Source organism: Protopterus annectens, chromosome 4.part0 (genome assembly GCF_019279795.1).
Source record: "Protopterus annectens isolate FY-2018-M chromosome 4.part0, PAN1.0, whole genome shotgun sequence".
NCBI lineage: Eukaryota > Metazoa > Chordata > Ceratodontiformes > Protopteridae > Protopterus > Protopterus annectens.
Window position 1 is genome coordinate 851,951,757 of NC_056733.1, and position 21,761 is coordinate 851,973,517.

A 21,761-nucleotide genomic window follows, 5' to 3' on the forward strand; every position below is an offset into this window, starting at 1 on the left:
CTCATTTGACTTTTAATGTACAACTCGATCCCTATTCAGCAAAACTCTTTGGTAATGACACAAGTACTAATACTCTGGAATCTAAGGCTTGCAAACTGCTGCGCACTTTCAGAAAACTACACTACTGAAGGATGCAACCATCAGTGAATTGAGGCATGTAGCAACCCATACTATTCCACTAATTGAACTTGTGATATCTGGCAGTAAGTGCAGAGGACTAAAGATGTCCTTACATTCACTGCTGCAGTATTGCTTACTAATGCGATTCCCTGCTGTGAAGCCCTCCGTCTGGCCAGTTTACAAAAGATTTCTGTTGCTTTAAAAAGGTATAGATGTTGTCCTTTCAGTCCCTTTTTCCTCTCTTGCTCCCTCGGGCCTTTCTGGTGTCTCTGGACCTCAAGGTTGCTCATCTCCATATTCCGATCCTTTGGCCTTTCAACTGCCCCAAGGGTGTTAATGCCTCGCTCCTGTGGTTGCCTTTTCCAGGCTGCAAGGGATCCAAATTATTTGGACGACCTGCTGATTCAGCAGTCTCCTCCAGAGGTTCTTTTGCAAAATCTTTATTTTGCCATTTTTCTTCTTCAGAGCCTGGGGGTTCACAATAAAAACATCAACAACTCTTCCTTGACTTCTTCTCAAGATCATGTCTTTCTGGGTTGCAGTTTTCAAACAGTGCCAATACTGGCATCCATGCCTCCTCCAAAGGCACTGACTTTCATTTCTTTCAAACTCTTTTTCCCCTGGCTTCCAATTCAGCCAGGAGTTTCTGAAAGCTCTGGGGTTCATGGTTTCCATCATTCTGATGCTTCCACTGGCCAGACTCCACATGAGGAAGTTCCAGTGGTTTCTGAAGTAAGTGTGGCTTCAGCATGCACATCCTCTAGACTTTCCTGCTCCTCTTCTCCCATGTCTCAAGGTCGAACTTCTGTGGTGAATTCAGCAGTTGTCTTTGAATCCAGGGCTCCCATTTCAGCTTCCGCTCCCTCTCAAGATCTGTTCACAGATGCTTCAGATGTGGGATGGGGAGCAACGTTTGGCTCCCTGATGGTTCATGAGTGTTGTCACCCCGTGCACACATCAACATCAGAGAGAGGAGGGCTCTTCTGCTGTCTCTTCAGGCCTTTCATCCTCTCTTCTCTGCAGGGCATATCAAGGTATTCACGGACAATAACATAGTCATGTGGTATATCAACAAACACAGGTGTAAGAGATCCTACAGTCTCTTCTGGTATGGGATCAGGCCATCCAATATCGTGCGACTCGTCAGGCAGTTTACATTCCTTCAGATCGGAAAGTTGTGGCAGACTGAGCAGGTCCTTCACTCAATCCCATGAATGGATGCTTCACAGGGATATCTTTCTGGACATTGTTCACCAGTGGGGTACTCCTCACGTAGATCTCTTTGCCTCCCCTTTGAACAAACAACTTCCTCTATTTTGCACCAGAGTCCCAGGTCCTCTGGTCTGGAAGGTGTATGCCCTCCCATCTTCTAGTAAGGCCCACTTATCAGCTCTTTCTGCTTGCCTACCTTCAACTCCCCCGTTAGCTTCTAGATTTGAGGCTAAGCAGTTTCTTAAAAGGTGTCCTTAATATCAGACTTCCCAGTATCTTAATTTTGTTCTGGAAAAAAATTGACCCTGGCTCCTTTTGAGCCTGCCGTTTCAGCTTCCTTGCAACATTATTCTTGGAAGACAGTTCTTTTGTTAGCTCTTACTTCTGCCAGATGGGTGTCCGAGTCGCAAGCTCTTATGGATTTGTCCACCTATTTTGACATGTCATGAGGATAGGGTGTCCTTGCATACTAATCCTTTTATGCCCAAGATGGTTAATGAGTTGTCAGTCTATTAAATTTGCCTACCTTTTTTCCCCTCTCCGCAATCAGACAGCAAGAGGGTGCTACGTACCTTAGATGTGCATAGACAGCTCAGATTTTATTTGGATAAAACTAAAGCTATAAGTAAGTCTGACCAGTTACTTGTTTCCCTTCATCCTAGGTCTTTAGGCTTGGCAGTTTCCAAGCAAACTATTTCTACTTGGATTTCAAAGGCCATTTCCTTTTGTTGCACTTTTCATGGTGATCCTTCTTCTATCAAGGCTCATTCCACTAGAGCTGCGGCTCTTCTGGTGCTTTTTTCAAAGGCTTAGATGCTAATTGTCTTTCTTGAAGCTGCTACCCGGACTTCTGTGCATACCTTTACCAAACATTACCAGTTGGATGGCATCTCCAGAGCCAGAGCTGGTTTTGCTGCTGCCATTCTTCATGGCTTCTTGGAGGCTCTGCTGCTTCCTTCTCCCAGGTTTCTTCTTGACCTTTTGCACTCTCCCATTAGTAAGGAATCGCAACAGTGAATGTAAGGACACAGTACAGTTGTGTAAAATCTTACTTAACGGTAGATGTCCTTGCCTTCACCACTTCAGTATTCACTCACTCCCTCCACCCCCCTAGTCTTTTCCCCTTCCTAGCTGTGCAGATTCTTCTGGAGTTTCTTTGGACTGCTGTTCCTACTGGGGCAATCTGTTCTGAGGATGGTATGCTTTAACACCACCTTTATGCCCTACTTTACGCAAGGAGTAAGCAGGTAATGTTCAGCATACCTTAAAGCAATGGAAATCTTTTGTAAACTGGCCGGACAGGGGATTCACGGCAGGGAATCCCATTAATAAGGAATACTGCAGCAGTGAAGGCAAGGGCATCTACCATTATGGTAAGATTTCCCACAACTGTACTTCCTGCTTCCATTGCTAAACGTACTTTGATCCATCTTCATTTTCCAACTACGTGTCCATGAGCAAGTCACATAACCAAGAAATGCTTTGGGGCAATTTGGGCTAAACTCCCCAACAGTCTCCTAGACTACATGCACAGCAACTCTGTATAAACCTATACCCATGTCACTGTGCCCCTGGCAAACCCCACAACTGGCAGACTATAAAATGCCTAAATTTTTATGGCCCGTACACTTTGACACATCTTGATAACTACTGTAAGCAATTTGTTTTTACCTCAATTAGCACAAGTTGAAGAAAATAAGGTTGGCTATAATCTGATGAATAGGTTGCTGTCCATATTTTAATGCAACTGGAATATTTTTCAAACTGAATTTCTTTATACTGTATAGCACAGCTGACTCATACTTTCTTTGAAAACATACATTAGCACTGCCTGACACCAAGCATTTTCAGTAAAATGGTTTGGTGACCAATATGAACACAGGCAATGCCAATGAGACAAACAATGTGGCTGTCAAATAAAGATGTTCCATTCAGAATACGTTACATATGCCTGCATTTTCCCTTGTACAGTGTTAAAGGAGTAGCACATATTTGAAAATCTCTGTTCATCATCTATTTTCACCGCCCACTGCACATCCTTAGGAAGTGTTGTATGTTGATAATGCACTTGTAAATGCTACTGTAGTATACTTTGTCAAGCCCAGCATTGCACAGAACTGCTACATCACCTTGACTCCTGCCTTTTATACACTTCAGCCATATCTAGTCTGCTCTGTGTTAGTCTTTCCGTTCAAGTCACATGTCAGTTGCTTTCCTTATGCAGTACTGTTTACCATATTTACATATGTAATGCACGAATGTCACAATCAAAGACCTTAAACTGATTAATGAAAAAAAAGTGTTTGATTTTCTTGTGTCACTATTTTAGTCTCTCTCTGTTTGGTAATTTAGCTGTACACTGCCTCACCCATACTCACTGCTGGATTATGCATCGACTTTGTATTAGAACATTACCCCACAGCAATGTTTGCGCAGGAATGGGCGTGGCCTGCATGACTGACCGGGCAAGCTTGTGTAAGGTTGCATGCAAAATACGAGTGACAAGCCATGCAGATTATCCAGCGACCTGTTGAATATTCATTCTGAATATGTCATCTGTGACTGTTTGTTGCCAAAAACTTTTTAATTAATTTTTCCATATACAAGAGACACAATGTTGCCCTTCTTGAAATATGGCCATTCCAAGCTGGTTAGTTAGTGTGTGCCCTTTAAGAAATTTAAAGGACAGGTTCAAGTATTAGTGGGACAGACGGGCAGCATGTAGGCAGTACTTTACACCCCATCCTAATTTTGTGCTTTAAACTGCTTCTGTAGGGGAGGCAAGGACCCCTGCACCCCCAACCTTTAAGTACACTTTTGTGCACATCAGAACACAAAATTTGTGGTTTTCTGGTAAATTACTGAACATAGAAGTCAGTAAATAACGACACACATTTTAGTTTCACAGTTTACATTCTTTTGAAATGCATGCTAACATAAAACTTGTAAAGCTAGCAACTTTCTAAGTTTATAAATGCATTCTCTCCCTATATTTGGTAGTTTGCTCCCCATTCTATAAGACTTTGTTCAGATTTTGAGCGTTAAAAAAGATTGAGGTGTGTGCGTCAGTATTAACTGGATATGTACGTTAACCATTACAGTTCCAGGTTTGTACCTCTCTTATCTTAGTTACTGCAATCCACTGTCCCTCAAAATAAATGCAGCAGACATAAAAAAATTGCATTTTGAAAAATACACATCTGTGGACCAACAGAATGACATGGAAAATTCTTTGGCACAAATAAATACTGAATGTCAAACAGCTAAGAAACAGTAATAATTAAAACATAACACAAGTAAAGAGATCTGCCATGTGTGTTCCTGCACAGAGGACTACAAAACAGTTTGGTGTATGTTGTTATATAGAATAGATAACATGCACTTGCAGCAGTGCGTACATTCAACTACACTGTTTTCCATATTCATTTGGTGATGTTGGGTATTATGTTTATTTACAGTAAGACTAGCAATTACAGGAAAACGTATTGTAGTGGGCAGGGTTTGGGCGGTCCTTGCTACTGTGCATCTGGTGGGGTAATGCTCTATTTGGACGGTCCTTGCTACTGTGCATCTGGTGAGGTAATGCTCTAATACAAAACCTGTCTATTGCATATGGAACTGAAAATTACAAGTGGTCTAACATTTCAATAGCACATGACTTTGGAGTAGAATGGAAATAGAAATGACAGGGCCTATACATGTGAGCCTGGAGCTTCAGTCCCATCACTCCAGTTGTTTACTTACTTTTGTTTACCTGGGAAGTCCAAAGGGGAATAAAGCCCCTTTTCAACATAGTTACATCTACAAAGTTACATTTATAATATGCAAAACACCTGTTAAGCAAAAGTATCTACACCTACACATATACAACATTGTTATCTCCATTATATGCACACGCACATTTCTATACATACATTTACAATGTGTGCTACATACATGTACCTCATATACAGATAAAGCACTTCTGATTTCCCTGTCCTAGTGTTTTAATGAAGGGGCGCATAACATGTGTATGTATATCATGGTTGCTGTCAAAGGTTACATTTCCTCTGTGAACTAGAAAATGGTTATGCACTCCACGCCTATGTAAGGACAGACTCAAAGTCAGTGGAATCTCTTTTCCCATGCATCTATGTACCAAACAGCGGAAGGATGTCACAAGAAAGCATCACAGACCTGCTTACAAACATATCAGTGCACCTAGTTGACAGGGTTGCCATTTGTCTCACTTCCTGCAGAGCAGTCCTTATTTTGACAGATTTCTCTATTTGTGGTATGTCTTGCAGGTGGAGGCAAATTCTTCTGCAAAACATGTGAGAAGTTGCAGTTAAAAAACGGGGGTAGGCTTTCTCTTCCTCTGATTCCAAGGCAAGGGAGAAAGCAACCTAAGAGTGGAGTTAAACTTTAGGAAAGGTGTAGTTTTCCATTAATAAATCTGCTGGTGATGCTTTGTACTCAAGCTTTGTATAAAAGACATAGAACTCATCTCAACATATCAGACAACAGTTTAGTACACAAATTAAAATATATTAATAAAACAGCATCTTAAAGACTCCTAAATGTGTTCCTGCGCCACTGCTCTAGGACAAACCCATATGCACAACTGCTCCTTTCAGTCTTTCTACTTTTCTGCTATAAGCTCTGTATGACTGCAGAACAAATAATCTGCCATTTTCATCTTAATGCTCTTCACCCTTACTGCTCTTCCTGCGTTTTATCTCAGCTGTATTCCGTTTTTTCATTTCTAAACTCTTTTTCTCCCTTATCTCTTCATTCTATTCTTTTTTTTTTTTTTTATAAAAGAATACTACTTCAGAAAATTTCTCCTTTGATGTAATTTATATACTGTTCCTACTAAGCGTATCACATTTATTATTTATATCATTCTTTTTTTTTCAGCATCAACTGTTTTGTAATACTTCCCAACAGTATTTATTTTCAAAATGTTAATATTCTTCAGAACTCCTCCACGGGGCACCACTGAAAAAGGGTTATAGTGATCAGGCCTTCCTGGTAAACAAATAGTTTTCCATTTAACACTTGCTGACTGGGTAAAGACAGTACTTCAAAATCCAACGACAGAAGTACAACTCACTGCCACGAGTCCTGGCTAAAAGGTAGCCTGTGAAACCCATGGTCAACACAAAGCCTTGGAGAGAGGCAGAGTACTGTGAAGGGACTCAAAACATTATGATAAAAAAAGGGTGGAGGTTGAACTCAAACTATATGTCAAGCTTAAACTGGACAACACTACACTATGCCAAGAGCACACCCCCCCTAGGAAACCTAGAGTTCAATATGACTGTGAAACTGAGGTTCATAGGTAGGTAGGTACTAGGTTATTAGCCCTAGGGCCTATATAAGCCTAGCAAAAAAGGTACCCTGGCTTTTGCCACCCAAGGAAATTATTTTCCTGTGCCCCTGTCGAGCAGAGCCACAGAAGTGATCCATGGGGTGAATTTCTTACTTCCCATCCAGTCATCCAGATTTTTCTTGAAGAGTGCTAATGAGAGCTCTGTTTGATATAGAGTATGAAGTCTCTGGGACAGGAATCTATCCCTCCAGCATGTTTTGTTTATTGTGGTGACAAGGTTTAGGTCCCCAGAGCGTGTAGCTCAGAGGGATTGAGATTTCTTTACGTGGAGCATGTCCAACAGCTCTGGGTTTGACATAGCTTTGCATGTTAAGCAGAGATCGCCTCAGAGTAGGTGATATGCGACGGAGTAAAGCTGGAGTTTTTTGAGACTGTCTGTGCAGGGCATCTGTTTGAGGCCAGTAACCCTCTTTGTGAGGTATTTCTGTGGCCTTTCCAGTTGTTGTAGATGTCTTGTGAGGTACATACCAAAAGAGGTGTTGTACTTTATAATGAATCTAATGAGGGATGAGTAGAGGGAAACAATGACCTTTTTTTCTGGATGAGAAACCTTCTGCGATGAGGTGAGCCATGTAGAAGGATTTCCTGACCACTGTGGCGATGTGATTATCAAAAGGAGAGATTACTATCCACCTGTGTCCCAAGGTCTCATCACACTTTCGGCAAGGCTAACAGGAGAGAACCCAGGACTGAACCCTGTAGTACTCTACTTGTCACTGGTCTGAAGTCGGATTTCGAGTCTGCTACTTTCACAGTGTGGGTTCTGTCCGTGAGCCAGTTGGCAACCCATCTTGTGACATAGGGATTTATGCCTAGTTTTGTGAGCTTATCTATAATTCCAGAGTGGGGGGTGGTGTCGAATGGTGGGGTAGTTGAAATTGCCTATTATTAGGGTGTTGGGTTGTACCCTAATACTTTGTGTATCAAGAAATGAAGAGTGGAAATCCTGGTGCATGGTGGGGGGGGGTTGTAGCAAGCTACAATTTGGATTGCGGTCTTGCAAAGAGTTAGTTGCACTTGGATAATCTCTGATGCATTATGCTGTGCAACTAGCCTGGAGATGTGGATACCTTTAATGAATATGGACACGCCTCCACCTTTAGTGTTTCGGTCCAGATTTGGTAGCCGAAAGGTGTGGTATGAATTACGGCGTGGTAACGCAGGGGTGCTCTCTGGAGCCTTAAACCAGGTTTCTGTCACTGCACAGATGTTGATGTTCTCCATTTTAAGGAGTGCCTCGAGTGAGTGCATTTTGAGGTTTAGACTTCTAGCATTGACCCAAAACACCAGGGTAAAGTGGATAGCTACTAACTGACACTGGAACCTGAACAAGGCTGGTGAGAGGAGGCCAAGATGACAACACCTCAATTAAATTTTTTTTACAACTCTATATCTTGTTATAGCTTGTTACATGCATCATGATGACAAACATGCAATGTTTCCAGACAACTATAAGCATACACAGGAAGAAATATTCTACAATCAAGAGATCCCGGTTGCAATTTTTCAACAAAACTATCCGTTACTATTGAAAAAGAAAGAAAAATTGTGCGGCGATAAAGGGAGGGAAAAAAGCAGCACAGCATTACCAGAAACATCACTACAAACAGAAAATGTCAGACACTGACAGGGGAGAAGAGACATATGAAGGACCGTCTATACATACTGTCTAGCAAGAAAGCTTCCCCAGCTGTCCAAATTCACATATTCCCATTATTTTGCTTTGTTTACTGGGGTACAGCACTGTGTCAAGAGGAACAATTTCAGGCTCAGTCTAAACTGGATACAACATAATGAACTGCTACAAATCAAATTAATACAGAACTTACAACAAAAAAAAAGTAGAGCAGTACATACTTAAGAAAAATGTATATGGAACAGAAACATAAAACAAGCATTACTAACTCTTCCTTACGTCAGGAAAAGTTTAAAAAAGTACACACATAAAAAGAACTACGGCTATTAAGTTATTTTTATTCTATAACCCTAGTGTCGGACTTCCAACAGTGTTCCATCTTGAAAGTGCACCCATTGCTGCAACTTACAGCAGCTATGCCCCTGGCGCGATTACACAAGATTACCCACTAGATCAGTCAATGACTCTTCTAACAGCTTCATCCATAGTCCTGAAACAAGCATGTTCACACCAATTACGCATATGCATCCCCCTTTCTGTGCTCCCACGTAGGCACTCATGCATACAGAGCAAAAAGTCGCAGGGCAGTCACTTTGAGCTCTACCCCAGGGCTTCTACGTACAAGTGCAGGCTAACTCAAACAACCCTCAGCACAACTGCTACTACATTTATTTTTGGGCCACTAAGTACAACTAAACTGTTTATTCACTGGATAACCTACTAAAAGCGAATATACAGACCCAAAGTAAACGCTGACAGGTCACGGGCCTCGACAACTCCAAGATCATGCAATATCCCACAACCAAGGTCAGTTTACAGAGACTCTAGCTGTTCCGTAGATTAATCAAGAAAAGTATGCTAATTACTATAGGCTTGTCTTAATTTAGTTTATTGTTTTCTCAAAACGTGAATTAAGAAGTATATTTAGACTTACCCCAACTGCACCCACTATCCTACTAAATCCGTTTCTACAGCTTCCACCGGTCACCCTGTACAGAAAGAATGGACGATCAACCGGAAAAGGAAACAACTCTCTCTTTGCCCTTACCAATCAGACTGCAACAATGACAAGACTTGTAGCTTAGCAACGCCCCCACCTTCTCTGCTTCTTAGTAACCCTAGTTGGGTCAGGTTACTCTTTAACTAAACGTAAGCATATTTGTCAGGTTGCTTTTGGTAGTTGTAAACAGTTTGCCCAAGTAATATGTTTTCAGCACTCTATCGTCAATTCTGGTAGTGCTGACCCGGAAGTTTTGCACGACAGTTACAGTCTTCAAATAAAGCTTACAGGTACTAGCTGCTGTATTCTAAGTTTAACAATACCCATTAATACCCCATCATTGTCACTCATATTCATTGAATTCAGTGCCAAGAGACTAAAAATCGGTGAGCTATTGTAAAAGTATGTTTAGACCATGCTACTTTGCATTTTCATGCAATTCTGAATATTGAGTATATACACTAGACTAGACCGATCCTGCTGTAGAAATAAATATGGTCGACCTGGAAGTCCTGCCTCCGTCCCCACCCCTCCAACGGTGCCCATTGTGAAGCAGAATGGTGAAAAAAAAAAAAAAAAGAAAGAACAAGACAATGGCTGACCTGCAAGGTACTCCATGCTGCACGAGTAACATGTTGCCTAGCTAAAAAGAAAACTAGTACTAGCAAGGTGACTGAAGCAACAGCACAAGCTAGACCTATTTTATCATTTCCATTAAGCACCAGATATCTGATCAAAGGTAATGGCAGAGGTGCGCATCGAAACATCTGTCAACAGCACAAAGGAAAGTCCGGATCCAGATAACGTGCCAAACCGGACTGCCTCTCAGAACCTAGGAGTACCAATTCGCTGTGGCCCACCAAGTCCAGGCTTTGCAGCTCGTGTGGGCATGGGATACCCATCGAGAAATCATTCCAATTCGCCTTCAGACCACACGGAAAAATCCGGCTCCAAATGGGTCCGGCTTAATGTTGGTGGTACATACTTTGTTACCACCAAACAGACACTTTGTAGGGACCCCAAATCTTTTTTATACCGATTGTGCCAAGAGGACCCCGACCTCGATTCCGACAAGGTAAGCGAGCGGAGAGATTTTATCATAGCATAAGTTTGTTTTGTTCCCAAAATTACTCGTGGTCGATGTAACAACAGTAGCAGATATAGTGCTAGCCTGCTGGGAGTTGTTGTTAAATGGTGTTCTCCTCTTTTTCGGTTTGCTGAGATGGAAAACACATAATGATTCTGGTGACAACACGACATAAAAGCAGTATCAGAGACCCTCCCTCGCCTTCCTTCTGTGATTTCATAGTAAACGGCTAATGTAGCGATTTAGGGAGGTGAACATTAACCGAAGGAAATGTATTTTTATTTTATTTAATTTGTTTTACATTTGTACTGTTTAAACTGTCGCTTGTCATGTACAGTGTGATGAATAACACGACATGCATTTCGATCACGATTACATTGTCAGAAACATCGGTGCCTTTTTCATTTGATGTTCTTTAGAAGGGAAGGCTTGTGGAAGATGCTACAGCTCTGACCTCAAGTAAATAGCTACATTCGTAGCTTTTTTGGGGGGGATCAGTGAACCTACTGTACTGTGCCTGTAATTATTTAGTTAGGTTTTGGAATATAGAATTGCGATGTATAGTTTCAAGCCATTTTGGGGGTGGTGATGTTGGATATAGGACTAGAATGTGACTGGCTATTTGTAACCAGAGCGAATGTCATTTTAACTGTTATTGGAAAATATATGTTTGTTTGCTTTAAAAGAAAATTGATTAATTAATACAGACTTATTTTATCAAAATACGAACTGACTGTTTATTATACTACATAGGACAAGTCTCATTTGGGGTATTAATAAAAATCAAAAAATGTATGTTTCTCGTTTTCTACAACCTTAATTTGTGTAGTTCCTGCATCTTTGTGTGTTGGTGATCGCCATATGCATAAGGGAAGTGGCAAAGATATTTTGACACAACTGATATATTTTTTTTCTTGAAGTCTTTTGTTAATAGACCGAGCTGCAGTTGGTAATTCTCATATAGTTTAGACATTTACAGAACAGGACGCTATGTATGAGAAAAGATTGGGATGGTTAGTTTGTCCTGTGTAAAAGACTGGGACTTGTCTGCAGGTGTGCCAGGCATACTTGGACATGGAGTACATCAAATATTTGGATATCTGGCAGGTATAATAAGCATCTACCTTCCTATCAGTGCATTCAGAAACTACATCACTCAAGCAAAAAATGTAATATATAATCATACCAAGTACATATGTAATACAACAACATTTAACAGACACTTTTTATCAATATACTCTGCATCAGTATATCTAGAACATATTAAAATCCATGCCACTTGATGATGCCGTCTTACACTTTAGTAAAACTTTTGTAAATATTCTTAACAACCCAGCCCATTACAAATAAAAAGAGTCAAATCATAGGTTCATAGGGTCATACTAGGCTATCTGCCCTAGGGCATTTATAAGTCTAGCCAGAGTGTGTTTGGCTTTCGGCACCCATTTTAAATTAATTTTGCTATGCCCTTTTTCGAGGTTAGTATACTTTGCCTCTGTCTAACAGTGACACAGAAGTGATACACGGGGTAAACTTACGATCTACCATCCACTCATCAAAATTCCTCTTGAAGAGAGTCAGTGAGGGACTCTGCCTAACCTGGACTGGGATTTTATTCCAGAGTGAAGGGAGCCTCTGGGTTATGAATCTGTCCCTCCAGCATTTCCTATTTATTTCAGTGCTGAGGTTCAAGTCTCTCGAGCGCGTTGCTCGATGGGATTTGGATTTTCTGAGGTGCAGCATGTCCATTAATTCTGGGTTGGACATGGCTTTATACGTCGGGCACAGATCGCCTCTGAGCAGGCGGTATGCCACTGAGTAGAGCTGGAGTTTCTTTAACGGGGCAGCATATGGCATCTGTTTGAGCCCTTTGATCCTCTTGGTGAGGTACTTTTGGGGTCTTTCCGGTTGCTGCAGGTGTCTGGTAAGGTACATCCCAAAAGGGGCATTGAACTCAATTATGGGCCTGATGAGGGATGAGTAAAGGGGCACGATGACCTCCCCTGATCTAGATGTGAATCCCTTCATGATTAGGTGGGCTATATAAAATATTTTTCTAACCACTTTGGCCACGTGGTTGTCAAATGAGAGATTGTTATTAACTTGGGTCCCCAGGTCCCTAATTACTTCTTCCGTAATTAACGGATTACTACCTATGTGGTAATTTGTGGGCACTTTGTTTTTGCCAAAGGGGATGACCATACACTTTTTGGCATTTAGCTTGAGGCCATGGCTCTGGCACCAGTTGTCTGTTTCTATGAGGCCCTTTTGGAGGATGCTTGTGTCGGCTGGAGAGTCGATTATGGCGCCCAGTTTGCAGTCATCTGCGAACTTGGTCAGCCACAGTCCTTCTGTGTTGGCCTGTACCTCCGAGAAATATATACCGAACAAGAGAGGTCCCAGGACTGAGCCTTGTGGGGCGCCACTTGTAACTGGTTTGGAGTCTGACATGGCTCCAGCAATTCTAACCATGTGGGTTCTGTCCTTGAGCCAATTTACAACCCATCTAGTGACATAGGGGTTTATATTTAAGCTGGTGAGCTTATCTATAATGCCCGAGTGGGGTATTGTATCGAAGGCTTTGCGAGGTCCAGGTAGGCTGTGTGGACCACCTTCCCCTCGTCAATGGCCTTGGTGACTGTTTCAAAGAAATCGACCAGGTTTAAGAGGCAGGATCTGCCCTTAACAAAGCCGAACTGGGTAGGATCCAGTGTCTGTAGGTCCCCAATATCTTTATTTATGAAGTCCATGATGATCCTTTCCATAGCTTTGCAGACCAAGCTAGTCAGGCTTATGGGGCAATAGTTTCCAGCATCCGTTGAGGCACCACCTTTGTGGAGAGGGACCACTGTTGCTGTACGCCACTCTTTGGGTACATATCCTGTAGTAAGGCTGAGATTGAACAGTAGTTTTATGTTTGGGTTTAGCTCTTCTTGGAGTTCATGTAGGATGCAGCCCGGGACACCGTCTGGTCCCATTGATGCTGTGTTTTTTGCTTTGGAGAGGGCGGCTCTTACCTGAGCATCTGAGATGTCAGGGGGGGTAGCACTCTGCTGGGATAGATATTTGCCGTTTTGGTGGGGAGGGGGGGGGTTGCGCTGAACCTGTCAGCTAGGATGTTGGCAATGTTTGTGGGTTCGCTGTATTTTTTGTCATTTTGGACTAATTCTGAGCATATCTGGGAATTCCCACCCAAGTTCCTAACATAACTAAAGAAAGCCTTGTGATTATCCTTAGTGTCCTGTGCAATTTTTCTCTCGAAGCTGGCCTTAGACGATTTTATGAGTGCCCGTAGTTTTTTGCTAATACTGATCAGAGATGCCTTCCCTTTTTGGGATTTTGCTCTTATCATGTAGTGGCTTCCTCCTTCTATTGTATAGTTAGTTTATGGCTGGGGTCCACCAGACAGGACGTCTGCCTTTGGAGGATTGGGTCTTGATTTTATTTGGGATTGCATGATCCATGCATTCCTGAAGGTGTTCATAGAATGCGTTTATAAAGGATTCTGCGGTCTGGGGCGTATTTTCCACAGGCCCGGGGGCTTTGAAGGATACCACCTCGGTTTTGAGGAGTGTGAAATTTGCTTTAGAGAAGTTTTTCACTGTGGTTTTCTGGGCAGGGGGTGGGGTCAGGATGTGAATATCCAGTGAGATTAGTTTATGGTCTGATCTTACCAGTGAGGGATACACTTCTGGTCTGGAGCATAGAGTCCCCATGTTGGTGATGATCAGGTCCAGTATGTTTTCCCCTCTTGTGGGAGTGGTAACAAGTTGTTCCATAGCATTTGAGTTTATAAATTCTAGGAACCTTTGGGCTAGGGTGTTGGAGCTAGAGTAATGCTCCCAGTCTATGTTTGGGTAGTTGAAGTCGCCCAATATAATGGTGTTTGGAGAGACCTTCATATTTTCCAGTGTTCTCAGGAAGGCCGAGTGGGGTACCTGGGTTTGGGAGGGTGGTCTGTAGCAGGCTATAAACTGGAAGGCAGTTTTACCCACTGTTAGTTGCACATGGATAGTCTCTGATGCTTCATGCTGTGCCACCAACCTGGAGGTGTGGGTATCTTTGACGAATATTAATACACCCCCTCCTTTTGTGGTTCGGTCCAAGTTTTGGGGCCGAAAAGCATGGTATGAGGTATAACCTGGTAGTGCTGGGGTGCTCTCGGGAGCCTTGAACCAGGTTTCTGTTACTGCACAGATATTGATGTTCTCCGTGCTAAGGAGAGTTTTGAGTGCGTGCATCTTGAGGTTGACTTCTGGCGTTGAATAGCATTACTCATCTCTTGTGATATCTATGGAGGTGGGTTTGTCTTTTGAGCCTTGCCTAAAAAAGGCACTATGGGGGTAGCAAGAGCCTTTGCCAATATCCGAAAGCCCAGGGGTGACAAGTGCAAGCCGTCCCTAGCGAAGCATCGTGGCTTGTCGAGCATGTCATCCCAGGCTGACGGGCATTGGATCCCCTTTGAATGACACCAATACTTAAGCCAGTTGTTGAAATTGATCAACTTGTCTTCATATTGTGGCATCATTCTTGGTGAGGGTAAGATGCTACAAACCATGTACCATAGATAACTAAAGAAACTGAAAACACTTGCATATATATCCCCACAACGTTTCATTTTAGCTGGTATGGACAACTCAATGTTTGTCCTAAATGAACTAGTGATATTCAGTAACCAAGCTTTATATCCTCTTTTAGGTGGTGAGGAATGATGGTGCACAAACTAGACCCTTGCCTATGGTAAGCAGTGTAGTTTGAGTTACATAAGAGCTGAAAAATGGTAGCAGAAACTGTCTAGGAAGTTATACTTTACCAAATTGCCAACCCACTACATCAGCAATCATTAAATTGATTCAAACGTTCAAAACTCAAAAGTATCAAAAAATGTTTTATGCCGGAGTACAAGCCTCCCTGCTTCCCCCACACTCCTGCTGCTTAAATATACTAACTCCAAGATGGCACAGTCACTGAGAAAAAGCAAAGTCTTGCTCCTCTTGTGCACCAAAATGTCAGCATTGTACGACATGTACAACAAAGATGCACTTCAATATAAAGATGCACCTAACAGAATGTTTTATATTCCAAATGCGCAACCCATCCAACAGAACCAACCTTCATTGCTGTAAGGGAGAAGATGCCACCTTAACTGTCTTGTCTTGACATTGCAAGCAGCTGGCATCTATGCAGGAGGGGAATAGTGCATCATTTGGCTTACACATAGGGTGCTTGCAATACCCTCTGTATGTGTTTTAATCAGATATGAAGAGATGTATGTCAGTTGTTCGTGCCAGCATTAATGTGACCAGTTACTAATCCAAGTGAAGAACTGATGAGGACCTTTAGGATGATCAATAAAGCAGAGTTCATGCTTCATAGTTTCCTAGTTTTGGGTCTCTTCTCAGGCCACATGACCATCAAGGAGCACAGACAACTTCTTAAATGAGTTTTAGTTCTAATGGTAACTTTTGTTCCATAGTCTAGGTATGGCCTATTGAATAACTCTGTTTCTAATTCAGCATTCACATGTTTCTGTGTTATCCGATTCATGTTCTGAAAGTGTCATCTTTAAACACCCTTTGAGTATCACACATCTTGCGGCAAAGTAATCTCTAGTTAATACTGTAAGGTTCCAGTGTTCATATAGGTTCAATGTATGATTTATTCTCAAGTGCTGGAACATGCTTTTAAATTTGCTGTTTATGTTTTTCAGTATGTTTTATCTCCGTTTGAGTAAATAAAACAAAAGATGGAATTCTGTTTTGTTATGGGCCTTACACTAGTTTTATGAACGAGTTGCCTGCAAAGTAGATACATTTGTTTCTGTTGATTTGAATATCAAGCCAAATTCCCTTAAGGCTGCACTGGATATATGGAGTTTAAACGGTAGCCTGTTATTAAACATAATCCCTCGGTGTATTATAATGCAAATGTATTCCAGGTATTCATTGTAAAAGCACTGGTACTCTCTGAAATGTAAATTTACTAAAGATCATATATTTACACTTTCTGTGCTCAATTTTAAACTCACATATTTGATCCATTTATTCACATACTAAATATATTTATTTAAGACCATCATGTCATTTTTAATGTTACAACCATTTCCATTTTACTATCATCTGCTTGTTCGACACTCAGCAATAATATATTTTGGGAAAAGAAGTGAACACCAAATTAAACATTACAGGTCCCAGAATAGACTCCTAAAATGGATACCTTTTGCCTTCTACCTAACAAGCATTCTTTTATCCAGCTGTCATCCTGTCAGTAAAAAGAAAAGTATAGTTAAGGGCCATTGTATTCATATAGCTAGAATGACATCACATCCTGATAACATTTCTAAAGAACTAGATATGGTAGTTGATATGTTCACAGCCAGAGGGTATCCCCTGCATTTGGTGAAGAAATTTGGAATTATTTCCAATCCCAATGGGGTTACCAGTACAAATTCCCGTTGGGTATAGGATAAGCTCCAGAAGAACAGGCCAAAGGAGTGAGCAACTATGAGAGGGCCTTGGTAATACAACATTGCCCTCAAGCAGATGAAATTCTGAAAATTATTTGCCTTCTTCTTTCGGCTTTTTCCCAGTTAGAGGTCGCCACAATGGATCACCTGTCTGCTCATGATTGGCAGTGGAGTTTTACAGTGTCGAGGTGCCAGCCCAGCCTTCCACAGAAGGCACACACATGCACACACTCACTCACTCACACCTAGGGCCAATTTTAGAGTGTCCAATCCACCTACAGCATGTCTTTGGGATGTGGGAGGAAACCGGAGCACCCGGAGGAAACCCACACGAACACAGGGAGGACATGCAGACTCCGCACAGAAGGCACCCCAGCCCGAGGATTGAACCAGAGAACCTCTTGCTGTGAGGCCGCAACAATAATCGCTGCACCACCGCGGTCGCCCCAGATGAAATTCTGAATATTATCAAAAGGAATTGAAACATTTTGTGAGCAAACCCTGGTATTTTCCAATTATTAGGGCCCGAACCAAGATTTAGTTGTAAAACAGGATGGAATTTAAAAGAAAGACTCGAGTGGATACCAGGGTGTCAAAGAATTTGTAAAGGTGGGGCAGTTAAATGTGGAGGTTGTGCACAATGTTCCTATATTTTAGATGTCAAAAGTCTGCTGTTAGAGAACAATTTGCATTCCCTTGTAGAATTTTGTAAAGGCAATTGTCAGTTCAAGGGTGTAGTGTACATTGCCAAGTGCTCAAGTTGCCCTTCTTCTATGTGGGCAAAACTGAGAGATGTCTCTGGATAACTATATATGAGCACAATTATGAAATTGGGAAAAGAAATGATAATAATGCACTGTTTAAGCACTCTAGAATTTGCACAAATTACAAGAAATTCCAGTTTGGTATTTTAGACCAAATAAGATCCAATCCGGGGGGGGGGGGGCATGAAGGTTAAATTAGAGGCACGAGATTAAGTGGCTACGTAAATTGCATGGCTTTCAAGAACCTGGTTTAAATGAACAGATTTTTATCCAACCCCTTTTATTGATGAGGTCAGTAATAGAATGAGAAGGATTTAGCATTCTGTTATGCATTTTCACATTATAACTTTCAAACAATTGTCTTATCAAGCTGGAATCTTATGTTTTTTAAGATTTTTATCATTTTGTGATATTTATTTCCATAAAGGTTTTAAAATTGGCAGTGTTTACATGGTCTACAAAGTTTTCTTATGTGTTTTATGATTTTAATTTAGTAACTGTTTTAATTATGATATTTACTTGCACTGTCTTTTTAAATTGAACTCCATAGGTTCATAGGTAGGTACTAGGCTACTGGCCCTAGGGCCTATACAAGGCTAGCCAAAAAGGTACCCTGGCTTTCGCCAGCCATTGCTGGTTAATTGGCACTTAAGTCTCAAGCCGTGGCTGAGTATAAAAAGGGAGGTTTTATTTATTGTATTTATTCTGAAGATGACCTGTATTCGTAAGGACGAAAGCGCTCAGTCTATGGTGGAATAAGGTATTTTTCAATATTTGGTTTTACTTTCTTTGTTTAAGCTGCTAATGCTACCAAAATGAAACCTTCACCCAAGTGACCCCTTTAGTAACATTTCCTAGTATGCACAAGCACCTTCTGAACTGCTCTCACATGCTTTATTTTTTTGTTGCACAGTGAAAGTATGTAGATTACATGCTTACCTGATTATAACTGTTTAATTCTGAAACTGCAGTTCTCAAATTAATGTCTTCAACAATTATTTGAGTTGTATTTGTCGTTGAACATCTTGCTAGGAGTACCTATGCTATTTACAATAAGTAATAGATAATTTATTCATGTACACTTATTTTTGTTTTACTTTAGTATTTCTTATATGTGGCAAGAGTAATTTATTGACTATTAGATTACAACTAGACAGTGGGCCGGATTCACGATGGCTTGCACGGAGTCTAAGAGTATAGTAAGACTCCATGCAGCCATCATGTCCGACGAGCAGTCTGTAGGGGCGTGTAAGAGAGCTCCTAAAATGGCTCTTACACGGACAGGGCTTGGATATGCAAATTACCTCACTTGCAGCTGAAAGGCATGCAAATGAGGTAAATTTGCGATCCAGGAAGCAGAAATCTGTCCATGTAAGAGCCGTGTTAGCTGCAGAAATGTACTCAGTTGACAGCTGAGTACCGTTCTGCAAATAGCACAGTGGAGCCTTGTCAGCTCCAAATAAAGGTTGCATATGTTCCAGGAAGCATGCCAATGGGAAAATATGTGGCCACTGGCAACGTACCTACATGCAAAATTAAAATAAAAATGTTTTTTTTTTTGGCGATGTTTAAACGTAGCGCCGCGCTGCAAAAAAACAGAAAAATAAAAATTTAAAACCCACCATCAATTTACAATGTAAGGGGATAGCAGGCTGAAAACAACATGGCCACCGAGTAGGGGTTGCTAAGGGGGGAAGCTCAGTGTAAGACATGTAACTAAGCATTAGTAGGCAATCCTATGTAAATGAGTGTTAGGATAGTGAATCACACTTTTACATAGCAAATGAGCACATTCCCTGGAGTGTAGGAGTAGGATGGGGGGAGTAACAGAGTAGGAGATAGGTGACATCACGGGGGGTACGTATGAAAGAAGCGAAGCTCATTGGAGCAGAGTGGCATGTGAAAGCTGTCAATTAGACATCATGGAAAGAGGTGTGTCAACAGGTAGACAAGGGAAAGCCAAGAAATGGAATGTGTACACTGTGGCTAATGCCAAAGTTTCTTGCTGAGCGTGCATGCGTGCTGGGAATCCCGAGTAAGATAGAGTGCGCGCGTTTAACGTGAGTGCGCGCGTTTAAGCTGCAGTAAGCATGTAGAAGCCTGTTTAAAGACCTGTAAGCGCGGTTGCGCTGGCGTGTGTGCGTTTTAACCCGAATAGGCCAGTTCTACTCCATTTAAGCATGTGTGCGAGTGTGTTAGCTGCTGGGAGCGTGATTGCACTTGTGTGAGCGGCGCCCCCCACCCCCGAGGAAACAGAAAGGAAAAAGGAAGCACAACAAATTGTAGGAAGCTACTAGGGAATACTAGCAGAGCTAGCAGGTGAAAACAATCAGAATCAGGCAATTACACAGGCAGAACAGTAGCCCAGCCCAGCACTTACAACTCTGCAAACAGCAGTGCAGTATGTTTCTCTCAAGAGACATTGCAACACTGGAGTAAGCTACTAGAAGTGAAAACTGAAAAAGCTTCACTCCGACAAAAAATGCTAGGGGCTGCCATAGCTGTTATAAGGCGACATATGCAACATGCTGATGGTGGTGACAATGCAAATGCTGCCAGACAACCCACAGTGAGGAGACGGAGAAGAGTGTACAGGCCCAGGGTCACCTACCAGGGGTTACATGAGCTGGAGATAGTGGAGCGCTATAGAGTGGACAGAGACCTCCTGCAGCAAATAGTTGAGCTGTGCAGGTCACGCCTCACCCACAGAACCAACAGAGGGGAACCCATCCCAGTGGAAACCAAGGTATGTGTTGGCCTAAGAATACTAGTAACAGGTACCTTCCAGAGACCAACTGGTGATATGATGGGGGTATCACAGGCATCAGCATCCAGGGTACTGCACCAGCTCCTGGATGCCATGTCAGCACATGTCGGTGATCATGTATATTTCCGCAATTCCCGTGCGGTATTGGCCAGCAATATGCATCTCTTCCAGCAAATAGCGGAATACCTTGAGGTAGTGGGTGCAATAGACTGCACGCATATATGCATCAAAGCACCAGCCGGTGAGCGGGGTAGGGTCTACATTAACCGCAAGGGCTTCCCCTCCATCAACTGCCAGGTTGTGTGTGATGCCCAGGGCATAATAATGAATGTGTGTGCTGGCTGCCCTGGAAGTTACCATGATTCCCATATCTGGCGTCTGACGCAGCTGTACCAGACATTTGCCAATGGGGACATCCCACATGGTCACCTACTGGGGGATGCTGGCTATGCATTGGAGCCGTGGCTGATGACACCCATCAGAAACACATACACACCTGAACAGGAACGCCATAATGAGGCACACACACAAACACGTAATGTAATAGAGCGTGTGTTTGGGCTGCTCAAGTCACAGTTCCAGTGCCTGGACACATCTGGTGGAGCCTTGCAGTACTCACCAACTACATGTACCCAAATTGTCATGGTATGTGCTATGCTACATAATATGATTCTGCGAAAACAGCTGCAGCAGGACCAGCATATGCCCGTCCCAAACAACCCCCACCATTGCCAAGGCCATCACAGGCAGAGCGTGACTCGGAGGAGGAACAACCTGAGCCTGCCCCAGTATGCCTTGGCCTTGGCAAAGAGGCAACGCACAGCACATACACTGGCTCAGTAGGAACCCTGGAAATGATACCTCTCTCTGACTCACACATATAGTAAAAGGGATGCCTAAGTTGACACAACCTGCTTTCAGACATGTACAGGGAGTGTAGTATGTGCATCCAACATAGGCAGCCCTGCAGCACCACCTGAGGCATGATTGCCATGTGTTAAACAGTGTAACACCATGTAGTATATGCAAACTTGATGACCCTGCGTAATATCCTACCCTCACCAAGACGATGCCACAATATGAAGACAAGATGATCAATTACAACAATTGGCTTAAGTATTGTTGTTAGTCAAAGGGGATCCAATGCCTGTCAGCCTGGGATGACATGCTGAGCAAGACATGATGCTCCGCTAGGGATGGCTTGCACCTATCACCCCTGGCCTTTTGGATACTGGCAAAGGCTGTTGTCACCCCCATAGTGCCTTGAATAGGTAAGGCTCAAAACACACACCCACCTCCACAGGTATCACAAGGGATAAGAAACTAGAAGTAATG

General features: G+C 42.3%; 2 protein-coding genes across 2 annotated transcripts in view; one reads left to right on the plus strand and one right to left on the minus strand.

Annotated features, from left to right (window-relative positions):
* Positions 1-9,378, minus strand: part of ATP5PD (ATP synthase peripheral stalk subunit d) — a 197,146-nt gene extending 187,768 nt beyond the window's left edge. The window contains exon 1 of the mRNA XM_044068806.1: positions 9,277-9,378. The gene's annotated coding sequence lies outside the window, so the exon portion shown is untranslated. The remainder of the gene's footprint in view (positions 1-9,276) is intronic.
* Positions 9,379-9,522: 144 nt separating this feature from the next.
* The window catches only part of KCTD2 (potassium channel tetramerization domain containing 2), a 551,781-nt gene continuing 539,542 nt past the window's right edge, over positions 9,523-21,761 (plus strand). Inside the window, exon 1 of the mRNA XM_044068805.1 lies at positions 9,523-10,417. Coding sequence (XP_043924740.1) covers positions 10,085-10,417 — 333 coding nt within the window. The 5' untranslated portion in view covers positions 9,523-10,084. The remainder of the gene's footprint in view (positions 10,418-21,761) is intronic.